Consider the following 14,716-nt stretch of genomic DNA (forward strand, 5'->3'; position numbering starts at 1 on the left):
CAGGCTTGTGGTGGTCAGAAACGACCACCTTGGCCCCTTTGCACTACAAGATCTACTTAGATTTCTTCAGAGGTCGGGTAGACTCAAATGAAATTAAAAAAGGAACCCGAGTGCTGTACAATGGACTTAATGTTGTCTGAGTGCTACACTTGCTAGTTGTCCCGACAAAAAAGAAATTATCGATTAAATAAAGAAGAAAAAAATTCTTCCATATGCCAAACTGAAGTTGTCGTGAGCTGCAGTGTTTCGTGGTGAGCACAGAGTGTTTTCAGAGCTTTAATTCATGGGATATCTATTCGTCTGATCTGTTTACTGTTGGATCAGCCTTAATTGCTATTAAAAAACAACCAGTCAAAATTAGAAATGATAACTCGGCATGGAATTAATACTCCAATCGCACACAATTCCCATCATTTTTCCATGCATGGCACATTTCTATTTAAATCAATAATTTTTAAGTATTTCATAACAGTATAGATAAATATTCATATATTTCGACTCGTTCGCCTTAACTAATCGGCGTTATTAGAAAATTACAAATACAAGTATTTACATGTAAAAAAAATCTTAGTAACTGATTGGTGTCATCAACAAAATCAGTACAAGTCTTTATGTTGACGATCTCACCGCATTCGCCACAGCTCATTCCGCTTCGCACGCTCTCAACTAAACCTTCACAGCTTTCTGCAAGTTCAAAACCACCCACATTCTGGCACACATTCCGACCTTCTTACTTACGCCGTCCCGTGTAATCAATGCTATACGAACCACTCCAGATATCGAGATTCTTCAGCGCGGGATGGTGGTGTTGTGGCAAACTGCCATATGGATACTGAGGCTGTGGTTGTGGCTGATATGAGCGATGTTGGTATTGTGGCTGATAGTGCGGCTGGTAATGGGGCTGTGGCGGTGGTGGTGGTGGGGGAGCTGGCTGCCTATATTGAGGTGGTTGATGTTGGAAACCAAATTGTTGATAACGCGGCTGCTGTGGTGGTGGTGGTGGGGGTGGGTTATAGTACTGCGGCGCAGGCGGATTGTAGTGCGATCGTTGAGGTTGATTCAAATTATTCAAACTGAATTTGCTTGCTGCCACTGGCGGACGATTGTACTTTTGATCCCTATAGTAGACAGCAGGATCTTCGCGATACTGTCCATCGTCGATTTCGTTCGGTCCCAGCGGGTAGGGATTGTTGTTGGTGAGCGTTGGTGGTGGCACATTAATGTCGCTGCCTAAAATGTTTGTAAAAAATGTATTATAGTAAAATGAAATGCTCATCTCAGGCTACAAATGAGCTCACCAGCAGGTTCAAAGCCACGCTTACTAGCACCATATTCGATTTCACGCAACTTGCCCTGATCGTCTAGATACCCGTATTTGCCAAAGACTTCTCCACCAGGATATTTGGTTTCGATTTTATAACTCTTATCTGCCGCTTCATAGCCGTACGTATATGAACCATCGTCATTGTGGCGATCGATCTGTTTCAATATAGGCACTGGTGTCGTGTAGTCGTGTTGTTGGTGTGACTGTTGGATTTGTATGGCCAATAAGAGGCAGCTGACTATGAGCTGAAATAATAAAATAGAAAAACGTGGATAAGGTAAATACTGGTAGAAAAATAATTAAAAAATGAAAAGTATTATAAACAAAGCGCAGTAAACGGATTTGTTTGGGTATTTTTTCATATAATTACACACACCATGACACAACTACTTGGTAATGTGGCCGACCTTGAATTTGAGTCACTTGAATTGGCTCAGACGTAATAACAGCAGCAATTTTGCAATTAATACTTAAAGGCGATTTAATGATTCAAAGAACTGCATTATTAGAGCATTAAATTAACGACATTTTTGTGGATTTGTGGTGGCAATTTAAGATATGAATAACGAGACTCCGATTTTATTGAATTTCGCTACTGGCATTACATAAAAATTGTATGTCTTTAGATGTTTACCATAAGCTTTTTAAATGACCAAAGTTTGCGTGTGATATTTTCCTTTAGCAAAAAGGTGTGCCGCTGTATGCACGTAATTTTGTTTTTGTATATCATACAGAATAAGCGTGACTCAAAATGTATAATATTTAAGCATTGAACAAATTTTGTTCTCCGCCCCAGAGCCGCTCAGAGCGCGGCCCACATACATATGTAGCTCTTACAACTGCTATGAGTTTCCTGAAGAATTATAGAAAAAAGTTTGCGCCCATCAGAGAGTGCGTGACGTCGCATTAGCTGAGTTGTGCAGTGTTGCCAACCATTTGCGCTTCGCAATAAATTTAGTGCTTTTTTATACCCAAAATGCGAAAATTTTTAAGTTTGGTGTTTGTTTCTTTTTTTTTTAATTTCAAGCTACCGAATCTGTAAGTTAAAAAAAAAAACGGTATTATTAAACAAAAGAAGGTTAAAAAAGGTCCCTCTGAGAAGATTTTAGTGTTAATGAAAATTTGTTGGTTCTTACAAAATTTGATATTTTGAATTGAAAAATTAATTTTTTGCTCCTTTTAAGGTTATGTTAGAATATTAAATCTTCTTCTCTCAACTCTTCTTAACCTTGAAAAGCTTTTCACACATTATAAAAAGCGTTTGAATTTATTGAATGCGAATTAAAATCATTGAGGCGTAACCTTTTCTTCCGGTCCTCAATGCTTCGTGGGACAAGGGACATCAAGAGGTGGTTTACTATGTAAAACATAAGCAACAAAATACAAGAAAATACTGAAGAAACCATAACTACATTTAAAAAAAAGAGTGCCTTATCTTGTTACATAACCTGAAATAAAGCAAATAAGTCGCTCTTTTAACCAAAGATTTTCTCTTAACAAAAAGCTCATAAATTAATTGTACGCAACCATAACACATTTATTTAAAAAAACGCACATTTAAAAGACAATTTCTCACCACTACAAAGTTTTTTAGGTAATTCAATAAAAATTTGGTATTTTGTTTTCTTTAAATGGGCATTTTAGTGTGTTTTTATATCCAAAGCTAGGCAACACTGCAGTAGCGAGAGAGGGCTTTGATTGCTGAAAGGAAAAGAAGACCAACAATAACCCCAATAAGGGGCAATGCGACCAGTTAATATCTAACAAAAGTAAAGCTAAATAAAACTGAGTGAATTATTGAACTAATTTTTAAAAACTGTATACTTTACAAAATTATAAACAATACATTTTAATTAGAACAGGCTAGAAAATTGCCATGAAGAAAGAACTAAAACTCCGAGACTAAATAACAAAGAAAATGGTAAATCAAGTTACGAAAATGGTAACCTGGCTATACTGGTGCTAATACGGCATCACTCATTGTCAAATTTGCTGAGAGCAAAGTAACGGTACCACTATAGGCGCCACCTCCTTATTCTTTCCATCATGAGTTTCCTGACAAACGACTGCAGAGATTCGCAATTGGGTTATTTTTGATGCGAGTTGAGTACACAGTTTTTTTTGGAGAATATTCTGTGCATAAAATTCTGTATTAAAAATGCCGACTGTTAAAATCCTATATACATATATAATATATATATAATTGGCGCGTACACCCTTTTTGGGTATTTGGCCGAGCTATTTGTGGTGTGCGTTTTGATGTTGTTCAACAAATGGAGGGACAGTTTCAAGCCGACTCCGAACGGCAGATATTTTTATGAGGAGCTTTTTCATGGCAGAAATACACTCGGAGGTTTGCCATTGCCTGCCGAAGGGCGACCGCTATTAGAAAAATGTTTTTATTAATTTTGGTGTTTCACCGAGATTCGAACCAACGTTCTCTCTGTGAATTCCGAATGGTAATCACGCACCAACCCATTCGGCTACGGCCTAGGTTATATACAGTTGGAATTTTCAAAATATCGTTTTTTTTTTGTATTTTTTTTTTCTTAATGTACATATATTTAAGAAAACACACAGAAAATTTAATATCGTTCCGGTGAATATTTTCAAAGTTACACGCGTTCCAAGGGGTTTCAGAGTGGTTGAAAGTACAAGACCAGAGCGGCAGCGCTTTTTTCTCAAAATGGTGTTTTCAAAGTCGGTGACCAACATTACTAGAAAACGGCTAAACCGATTAGTCTCAAATTTTAACACGAGCTTCTTAAATATGGTGTTTAGTAGTTACTCGAGAATTTTTTCTCACCGAAGCATTTTTTTTATAATTAATTTAAGACCGAAATTTTGGTCAAAAATCTGTTTTTTTTTTGTTTTTTGAGAAACCGCCATTTGGTCAAAAAAATTTATTTTGCTTATTCCTTCGATTAATTACTAGATTTAACATTATTCAACGAAATCTGTTCGGTTTTTTAATTTCAGAGGATCCAGGTCAGAGATATAGTGGTCACCGCAAAACGTCTTTTTTGGGAGGATGATCAGCTGAGGCTCCTTTCCAAATAAATATTTTTACTAATACTAAATCTTAAAATACAGTTAAAAGATAACATAATATGTGTACACATTTTTACATCAATAAATTTAAAAGGTGTCTCAGAAATGTTTTTGGAAAATTAGCTTATTTCGGCCGTCTAACTGTATATAGTATAACGCCATAAAAGGGCGTTTTGCAATGTGCTGATCTCAGCAGTGGGTCTTTTTTTAAGATCAGCTGAGAGTGTTTTTAATATACTTATGGATCTGTACAGTGATTAAAGTGCAAGTTACAAGTAGCACAGATTTCTGAATGATTTATTATTTTTATTTATTTTTTTTTTATTTTTACCTCACAGTATTGCGCAACGAATACAAATAACGAATACAAATTATTCCACAGTCCGCCAGCTACGACTGCAAAAATATTCTTCAGTATCCATTAAATTATATTCATATAATTTTTCACTAATTAAAATATTACCACAAGTGTTGGCAATGCTTGCTAATTTAGAACTTGCCTCCGGTACATATATACATACATACATACGCACTTGGCTACGTACATATAACACATTTATGCATTTAAGCATGCAAGTCTTAGCTATAATTGCAGCACCTTTCATTATTGCCTACTTTGCACCAGTTAATTGTTAAACCAATTCAAGAATGTAGGCGTGCAGTTGAAGGGGACCCGCAGCTTGCAACAGGCGTTTTCAGTTTCTCAAGGCCGTCTTGTGTTTTCAACAGTTATGGCAATCGCTATGCGAACACGCATTGTTGTGCTCATACTTACCATGCCCATGCACCAGTTATTGGTTATAACGATATGCATATGCATGTGTGTGAGCCACTCACCATATGAACATATGTATGTATGTATGTCTGCATGTTTGGTACCGATTGCACTTACTTAATTAAGCTTTTGTACCTATTTCAGTGCAAACTTGTCGAGTTATGCGCCTACATTCCCACACACATTCACAAATATGTGCCTTTGTGTTGCTTTAATAAGCATTCTTGTGTTTATGAGTCAATGGAGGTTTCTGGTTCACTCAGTGAACTGGTTTCTTTAGAGTAGTTGTTGTTGTTTAGTATTTGTAAGTAAACTATTTATTTTGAATGAGTGATGTGAGGGCGTGCTGGGTAATGAGAGAGAGAGAGAGAGGGGATATTTACATTTGATCGCATTCCAAGCATATTTTGCTATTTTTTGTTTATACAGGAATGCTGTTATTTCCACATTGGCACCTGTGGCCAAACATGACTAAAATGTGAGCAGGATTTCATGTGTAATCTACATAAAATAATTTATCCCATGAAAAATAGAACTACTTCCGATGGATGTTTTTAGTTTCTAATATAATTATAAAGTAGCTCGATATACCTTTTCAGCACTATTCTCTGTATAAAGTTTTCGTGGAATTATGCAAGGATAAGCCCAGAATAAACAAGACTGGCGTCATAAAAATGTTTTTAATTTCGCCATCTTTTTAATGAGTTAGTGCGTTGGAAGTTTATCCCTAGCTGACTTCCAGAGAAAACTTCTGTGGAAGCGAAGTTATTGCGTCTAAAGTGTCAGTATGTTTGTGTCATCGATACAAAAATGAGTTTCGAACAAAGAGCTAATATCAAATTTTGTTTGAAAATCGGTAAAACGTTTACCGAAACATTTGAATTGATGAGAAAAGTTTATGGCGATGATTGTCTATCTCGTGCCAGAGTTCATGAGTGGTGTAAATGGCAATGAACGAACGGGCCGCCCGAAATCAGTAATCACCGAAAACTCCATCGAATTGTTCGTAAATGTATCAAAAGTGAACCGAAATTAGCGTTGAAATTCATGGCATTCAAGTTAAATATCTCCAAACCATCGATTTATCTCATTTTAACTGATCATTTGGGCTTACGAAAGGTCTCATTCCGCACAAGTTAACTGAGGACCACAAATTGCTTAGAATTCAACATTCGAAAGACCTCATTAAAGAGGCGAGAAAAGACGAGAACTTCCTTTACAATATCGTAACTGGTGCTGAAACCTGGTTTTTCCAACTTGAACCTGAAACTAAGCGTCAAGGTGAAGAATGGAAGGCCCTAGACGAGCCATCACCCAAAAAATCGCGTCAAAATTCAAGTTTCCAAGGAATCCAATCAAGATTCCAGGGGAATTGTCCACAAGGAGTTCGTACCAACGGGTCAACAGGCGAAACCGTCAATGCAATTTTCTATCTTGGCGTTTTGAATCGTTTGTTGGGTAAATGGTTGTCCTTGCGGAGTAGGCCTTATATAGAGAAAATGCACAAGACCCCGTCCGAAAAAAAATCTCAAAAATCCGTGTACTGTTTGATCTAGTTGAAACATTTGCTTATCAAAATAATATATTCTACTAATAGTCTAAGATCCGGCTGCAGATTTGGTGTAGTCATCGAGTACATGCTGAAATCCACATTTTTACCCACATTTATGATTAGGAGAATAAAAATTCACCACGGTGCCAGTAGAAATGTGGCTGAAAGTATTTTAAATTTAATTAACCAAGTTTTGAGATAAAATATCGTTCGGTTTACTGCAATAGGTGTAAAGACTTAAAACAAACCGTAGTTGCCGTTGCGCACTTGGCCGTACCTCTCCGCAGCCAGGTATGATTTCGATATATTTATACATCCATAACGTATATTGATCTGTTATAAATCAAAATATAGCTAATTTTTTTCTCATTATTATGATATACGGCAACCTAATCAAATCTGGCCGCAAGTTAGGGTTGCTAGCAGTTAAAGATGGGAAAAATTGAAGGTTGAGTGAGAAGAAGCTAGCGCGTAAAATCACTAGTCTAACAAGGATAGCGATTGCCAGCTGTACGACATTTTAAGGCTAAGAATAAGAAAATAAGAATAATAGTTTTTAACGAAAAATACTTCGAAATTAGCACTGTATAATTTATATTAATATATAACTATAACCTGTATTTTTTTGTATTAAATTGAAATTTTACTTACTGTAAGTGTTTTGAGGATTTTGGATATCATACAGAGTGTCATAAAAAAATTACAGTTTTAAAACAAAAAGATAAAGAAGAATTTGAAAATTTTTGCAAAACACTTACAGTAAGTAAAATTTCAATTTAATACAAAAAATACAGGTTATAGTTATAATATAAATTATACAGTGCTAATTTCGAAGTATTTTTCGTTAAAAACTATTATTCTTATTTTCTTATTCTTAGCCTTAAAATGTCGTACAGCTGGCAATCGCTATCCTTGTTAGACTAGTGATGTTACGCGCTAGCTTCTTCTCACTCAACCTTCAATTTTTCCCATCTTTAACTGCTAGCAACCCTAACTTGCGGCCAGATTTGATTAGAAGCTGCTAATAATAAATAATTCGTATAACTCTACATAAATCGATAGCAAAACTTTAAGTGCGTTTTTCTCAAAACTATGTTTTTTGAACCGGTGATCACTGCAACTTAAAAAACGCTTAGTAGATTTCAATAAATTTATACTACTTTTGGAAAACATAAAAAACTCGTGTTGCTCGAAGGATTTTTTTTTCAAAAATTTCGATTTTTTTTAAACAATTAATTGTCTGTTTCTTCTCGAAAATCTGTAAAATATTTCCTGAGGTCCCCATATTGTTAGATTATCTATTAATAAAACTAATTTCTCTTGTCCGATTAATTTGAGATGAATCTTCAAGGACTTGTGATGATCACCGCAAGGGACTTCTAGAGAAACGGGCTCCCCACAAACAGCGATAACTTTTAAAATTATTAATTTTCTTTTTTGAAATTTTGCTAAAGTCAAGTCAAAACAGTCTTGAGAAAAAAAATTTTTTGGGCCCCTTAAAAAATCGTAAATTACTTGTTCAAATATTAAAACATTTAACGAAATTTCGATCGTATCCGTACCACCTCATCCATACCGCAATGATTGTTTTGAGTCCTTCTTGTTCTTCTCTTTGAAGCTTTCATTATTTCTAATTCACAATAGATATTGACAGTCATTTTTCGTCAGTGTTGTCATCAAAAATTCTCCTTATCCGCTTAAATTATGAGAATTGACTCTAGTTGTCAATCCGCATTAGTTGCACTTAATTCCTGAGATAGTTCCGAATTAAATTGTTAATCCTGATTAACTTTACTGTCTGTCTAGAGTATTAGCTAAGAATTAAACCATCCAATTCTCACTTAAAACCGATCGCTCCGAAATCGAAAATCTAAATTTTTTTTGTTATGTAGTAATAGTGATTTTTTTTTTTTTGATTAAAGAAAATATTGTAGATCATACGAATTTCTAATATCTGGAGAATGCATTAACCGACCAAAAAAAAAATGTGTATCAAAATAAAAGAATTAATAATTAATCCTGTTGTGATATGTTTCCAAATCGTAGTTATAATAAGAGAAACGCAAAAGTCGACACTGATGATACCTCATTAAAGCACTTTATGGGTAAGCAGGGAGTATGTACTCGCAATGATAATGGTGAACGATTTGTCGATTTTTGTAACGCAAGTAGTCTGGTCATTGGAAGCACCCTTTTCGAGTATAGGGACTGCCACAAGGTAACTTGGTTGTACACGCATAGGCATTGCACTCCAAATAAATAAAAAAAAAAAGAACTCGGCCCTTGAAATACAACATTGAGCGGCCAAGAATGCTGAAGTAAAGGCACGGTACCGCGACTCGCTATGTAGACACCACCAAACTGCTGCATGCGTTGCTAGAGTCGAAATGGAATACAACCCAATTCATTATGAAAACCTGCGGTCCTGAGGAAAAAAGGCATGAATGAATGACGAAACGTGGAACAAAATAAGCGAACACAAGTCGATTGAAGAACAAACCACAAGTAAAGCTAATCGTAATATTCCACAAGTCAGAGAGCTGGAAGAGTAGTATCGCAATGTGTATACGAGTGTCCAACTTCCGGTCGCGGAGACAAGAGACGGCATATCAACAACTTCGTCGTCGACGGCGTATGTGCAGCCAGTGCGGATGCCTCCCGATCGCTATTTTTATTTTCTTGTTCACTCCTCTCGGGAGCATAGGGCCTCGAGAAGACTCGGTCTTGCGTTGGTTTCGTTAATCTGTTTTGATTGCTGACAAGGTAGGTGGTTAGCCTGCCGCTACCAGCCCTAAGTAGTGGGAATGCCCACCTATCGTTGCTTAGGAAAAACGCCTTCTTACTTCTTGGAGCGCCATCTGTATCTCAAATTTTTCTGGCAGAAGGATCGCACAGATGGTTGAGGACTTCGCTAAATCTCTTTTGTCTGCGCTATTACTACGGTCGCCCGCTTCCTCTTGCTGGCGCAACTGATGCAATGTATAACTACACAACGCAAATAATGCCAAAAACAGCCACAATGCAAATAATGCCTTAACTATTGTGCGGAAGTAAGGATGGAAAGGATAAGTTTTTGGGTTCGAAAAATGAGATTTTTTTTAAAAACAGGAAAAGTAGGTAAATTTGGAAGTGCGAGTACCGTGCTTTACGTGGAATGCGAACCCACAACCTCTGAGATGGCTAGTGCACTTACGCTAGACTACCGAGACCGCCGATCGCTATTTAATATTACCAAAAAGTTGGTTAACGGAAGCCCCACCGTTGAGCAGCCTATAAAAGATCTGGATGGTAGCGTCCTAAATACTGAGTAAGAGCCACTTCATCGGTGGAAAGAGCATTTCTCGGCAGTACTCAACAACGTACTTGATCCCTTTATCGACCAGTCCGCAGTTTGTAACGATAATATCGGAATAAAATCGAGAATAAAAACATCACCACCAAATCTGGCTGAAATCTCTGCAGCAATAAAACAGTTACCGAATGACAAGGCTGCCTGCAAAGATGGTATATCTGTTGAGCTCTACATAAATGGCATCGCCCTCTCCGCGGAAATTTTATCTCCATTGATGCTGGCATGAAATGCCAAGAATGGATAAAGACAAGTAGTTGCAGTCCTGGTCTCTTTTCTTAAGCAAATCTAAAACTATAATCGAAGGTGTATTATTTAAAGCGCACCTAAAATTGGAAACATTTCTAGAAAGTTTTTGTTTTATTTTACTTAAACGCAAAAAAGAACCAATGTGTACTCTCTCTTAAACGGGCAGCAAGGGAGTAAAAAATTTGTCCGCTTATAGGAAAAGTATAGAAAAAGTGAATTATATGTTATTTGAGGGTTAACGTGTTATGGTAGGGTTGCCAGCTGAAGAGAAAACAAATTAAAAATTCTCTTAAGAAAATTCTTAACGATTTGTGATATGTACCGAAAAAAGTGCCCATTTAAGAGAGAGTGCACCGTATATAAAGGGTTTATTAATAAGAGGTGTTATTTTGGTATTCAAAGAAAAATGTTATTTTTTAATATAAATCATCGGATGTTTATTTCATTATAAAGAGGAAGGTATGCCATGGAAAATGATATCAGGCAAATGACCACCACGACCTCGCTTACAGGACAATATCCTTTTCATGAAATTTTCCATAACCGAATTGCAAAGTGGCTGCCCTATGTCCTCGATAGCCTTACGAAATCCATCTTTGAGGTCTTGAATCGACCCTGGGTTGTTGGCGTAGACCTTCTCTTTCACGTAGCCTCAAAAAAAAAAACAGTCACAAGGTGTTAAATCACAAGACCTCGGCGGCCAATTGTGATCACCTCTTCGAGAGATAACATGATCCGAAAACTTTTCCCGTAAAAGATCAATGGTTTCGTTGGTGATGTGTGGCACGTAGCGCCGTCTTGTTGAAAATAAACGTTGTCCAGATCAATACCATCAAATTCTGGTCATAAAAAATCGTTAATACTCTCTCGATAGCACAACCCACTCACCTGTAACACCTGTTATTGGAAAACCCATTACAAGTAGTTACCTCCGTGTGCAATAAAGGACCCTTTTCTGACTTTTTACTTATTTCATTGATCCGCTGAAAAAAGTACACAGCCTAACCCCTTAAGCCAATTTATATACACCTAATTCTCTTTTTACTAAAAAACTCGTTAAAAAAAAAATCGTGTAAACAGAGAATTAAGTGAAAACAATATTACAAAATTTTGTTTACAGATCACTTAAAAATATATTTCGTACTTACTTACACATTTTAATTCATTAAATATATTATAAAAAGTAAATTATTAAATTACGAAGAAAAAATCTACCGAGTCTCAGGAACTTTTCCTTTGACTAATTTAAACGCTTCGTAAATGCGTCGAAAAGTCTCACTCTATTTGCTCTATTTGATTTAAAAAAAATTTATAAAATATTTAAAAACGTGTTAAAAAAAACAATTCGTTTAAAAAAGATTTTTTTTAATTGGAGTTAAATAAAATTTGTGTAAAAAAATCGTATAAAAAGAGAATTACGTGTACGTAAGTGAACTTTTTATATCGCTTCTGTAGCGTAACCCTTAAGTTAATTTATATATTCTCGAAACTAACGCAAGAGTCTACGCCACTGAAGCAATGACAGCAATTCACTGTAGTAATCCAGCGCCTCGCACAAGCAAACCAAAAGTAAAAAAAAACACAAATGCAACTGCGGCTTACCCATAGCTAACGCCCACATAGACTCTGGATTGGTGTGACGGCCACCTTCGGCTGAGTTATAGAATTAAGCTGCACAATGGCCCGGAACAGACAGAAATTAACAACAAAGTGGAGTTACTTTTAGAATAAAAAAAATTCTATTGTACTATTTTTATGCCAAGATTCTTGATTTATATAGGGAAAGTGGGTACTAATTTACTTATTTAGGAGGCAAAAGTTTTAATAAGCACTTAAACAAAGAAACGCTTAATCTGATATCGAAGTTATGCATTACAGTATGGCACGCTTATACAAGGTGGCGCGAAATTAATCACCCTATTAGAAAATTTTATCGGTGGCCGCCGGAGCCGAATGGGTTGGTGCGTGACTACCATTCGGAATTCACAGAGAGAACGTTGGTTCGAATCTCGGTGAAGCACCAAAATTAATAAAAAGTGTTTTCTAATAGCGGTCGCCCCTCGGCAGGTATTGGCAAACCTCCGAGTATATTTCTGCCATCAAAAAAAAAAAAAGCTCCTCCCTCCATTTGTGGGACATCGTCAAGACGCACACCACAAATAGAAGAAGGAGCTCGGTCAAACACTCAAAAAGGGTATACGCGCCAATTATATATACATATAATCTATTTACTATATATATATCTCTATCTAGAAGCTATTTCGTCGTAATAAAAAGAAAAAACACTCAGAACTTTTGTAGGTTGTTTTTTGTTTTTGTTTTATTGTAGGTTTTTTGCTTTTTTTTAGTTTTTTTGACTGATGCAATTTTTATAAAACTTTGCATGCATAGACTGCTACATATTTATGTACATATGTGCATATGCAAGTAACGGTACCAAAAACGGTATTCCCGTGAGTTAATTTATTTAGTTAATTCAGCAATTGAAAAATTGTATTTTTATTTTCATTTCACTAAACTTCAACTCACTCAAATCCCTTTCCCATTTTGAAATAGCAAAATTGTAATTAAGTTTCGAAATTGTGCAGTCTGTTGAGCTAATTTTTATTGCTTTTTATTGCACTTCACATTTTCCATTTTCTTACCAATTTATTCATTATGGCTGCGTAATTTAAAAATCCAAAATAATCCGCAATTTACAATAACAACACAAGCACTATTAGTTTTGCGCTATTTTATGCAGAAAATATGAAATAAACAAAGAGTTTTTTGTTTATTCTTAATTCTGCTAGAAATTTTCGTTAATTTTATAACTTTTAATTTTTCACACAATTTTTGTAAATCCTCGTCATTTAATTAAATATTGTTTTTTATTTTGTTTTTCTATTTGTTTTTGTTTTTGTAATTGCTTTATGATGGCGCACTACAAATACGCTTGGTACTTTTCGTACTTGAAGAAAAACCGAATTTGCACTTGCACCAGACTCCAGCAAAACAGCGAACTCAAAAGAAAATCAACGAGTCGTACGCTTTTATATCGCCAACGAACCGCAAGCGGCAAACATAACAATTTCACAAAAACAATTCACCCGCCAGAAGTCTGAAATCAACCATAACTAACGCAACAATAATGAGAATAACAACAACCATGCAACGCTGCATACAAGCGGCCGAAGCGAATGGTGGCCAAACAGACAAAAGGCGGGCGGCGGACGGCGGACGGCGGACATGGTTATGTGGTCATAGCCGCCACAGTCAGGGCATTTTTTCAGCAGCCACCAGCAGCAAGCAACGAGTGATGGTAGTAAGAAAATATTGCCCATGACTCGCGTAAAATTGTAATAGTCGATCAGCTTGGTGCTGTTGTGGTTGGCCGCTTGCTGGGTTGCTCGATTGCTCGGCTGGTCGGTTGGTCGACGCATTGCCACCACTCTTTGTATTCTAATGCTGGATAAATAAAGTGGTTTGAATTTTTACTTTTTGCGTTCTAAGCATTCCCGCGCTACAGCCATTGTTGTTGTTGTTGTTGGAGGTGAATTTGCAGGTTTTTATGTAAATAAACCACCGATCGCGTTGCACACCTTCGTCACCACTTCAATTGCACTCATGCAACGCACAGACAATTGGGTGGAGGCTTCTGGTCGTCGTAGTGGTGCTTACAGGTTTGCCTGATATTGCATACCATATTTCAAAACAAAAACAATATTCTCCATCGCAAGGTGTAAACTGCTTTTAAAGTATTTATTCGCAAGTTGAGCGCATAATCTGAGATAATCGAACAGGTGGTTCACATTACAATTTAAACATACACACACAAACACACACTTGTGTAGTCGTACATAAAAATAAGTATATGTACGCTTGTGCATATAAGTACACACATATCTATACGTAGAGCCATAGGAATGGCGCTGATGTCATGTGTATTAGATTAGCACTTGCAGGTGTGTGAGTTCTTATATTTCAAATGACTTTGTTGGTACAAAGAACGCTACCAATACTAAATACAGATACGAGTATATGTACGTATGTGCGTACATATAACACGGACAGAGTTTCCAGAACCTGTACACGTATGTTTCCGCACGCGCCATAATACACTACTTCTGCAAATATTTAAAATTTTTTCAGAAATATTTCTTACCTAATGCTGCTTTTTGTCGCTACTGCTTTTGTCGTCATATATTCCATTGATAAAACTTTCGAAATTCATAATTTTTGCACAGCTTTTAATGCAAGCGAAAGGCCTACAAAATATTATTATTTTTTTTTATTTATTTGTAAGAGTAATAATTATAATAGCCGCGGGCGCCGACGGACTGCCGGCTGAGCTATTCAAACATGGCGGCGAGGAGCTGGTAAGGTGCATGTATCAGCTCCTATGCAAAATATGGTCGAATAAAGGCATGCCTGCCG

The 14,716-nt window shown here is 36.4% G+C and overlaps 1 protein-coding gene across 1 annotated transcript; it reads right to left on the reverse strand.

The window, feature by feature from the left end:
• Positions 1 to 461: 461 nt before the first annotated feature.
• Positions 462 to 13,310, reverse strand: LOC129236124 (circumsporozoite protein). Its single transcript, XM_054870341.1, has 3 exons — positions 12,946 to 13,310; positions 1,299 to 1,569; positions 462 to 1,230 (listed from the first exon to the last, which is right to left on the reverse strand). Exons 1-3 carry the CDS (start codon positions 12,955 to 12,957, stop codon positions 731 to 733), a joined length of 783 nt encoding a protein of 260 aa, XP_054726316.1. The 5' UTR covers positions 12,958 to 13,310; the 3' UTR covers positions 462 to 730.
• Between the last annotated feature and the right edge of the window lie 1,406 nt (positions 13,311 to 14,716).

Source organism: Anastrepha obliqua, chromosome 1 (genome assembly GCF_027943255.1).
Source record: "Anastrepha obliqua isolate idAnaObli1 chromosome 1, idAnaObli1_1.0, whole genome shotgun sequence".
NCBI lineage: Eukaryota > Metazoa > Arthropoda > Insecta > Diptera > Tephritidae > Anastrepha > Anastrepha obliqua.

Excerpts from the sequence above, each read along its gene's own strand:
- LOC129236124 (XM_054870341.1), bottom strand. Across the intron at positions 1,231-1,298 it reads GCGTGGCTTTGAACCTGCTG|GCAGCGACATTAATGTGCCA; the intron begins GTGAGCTCATTT and ends CAAACATTTTAG.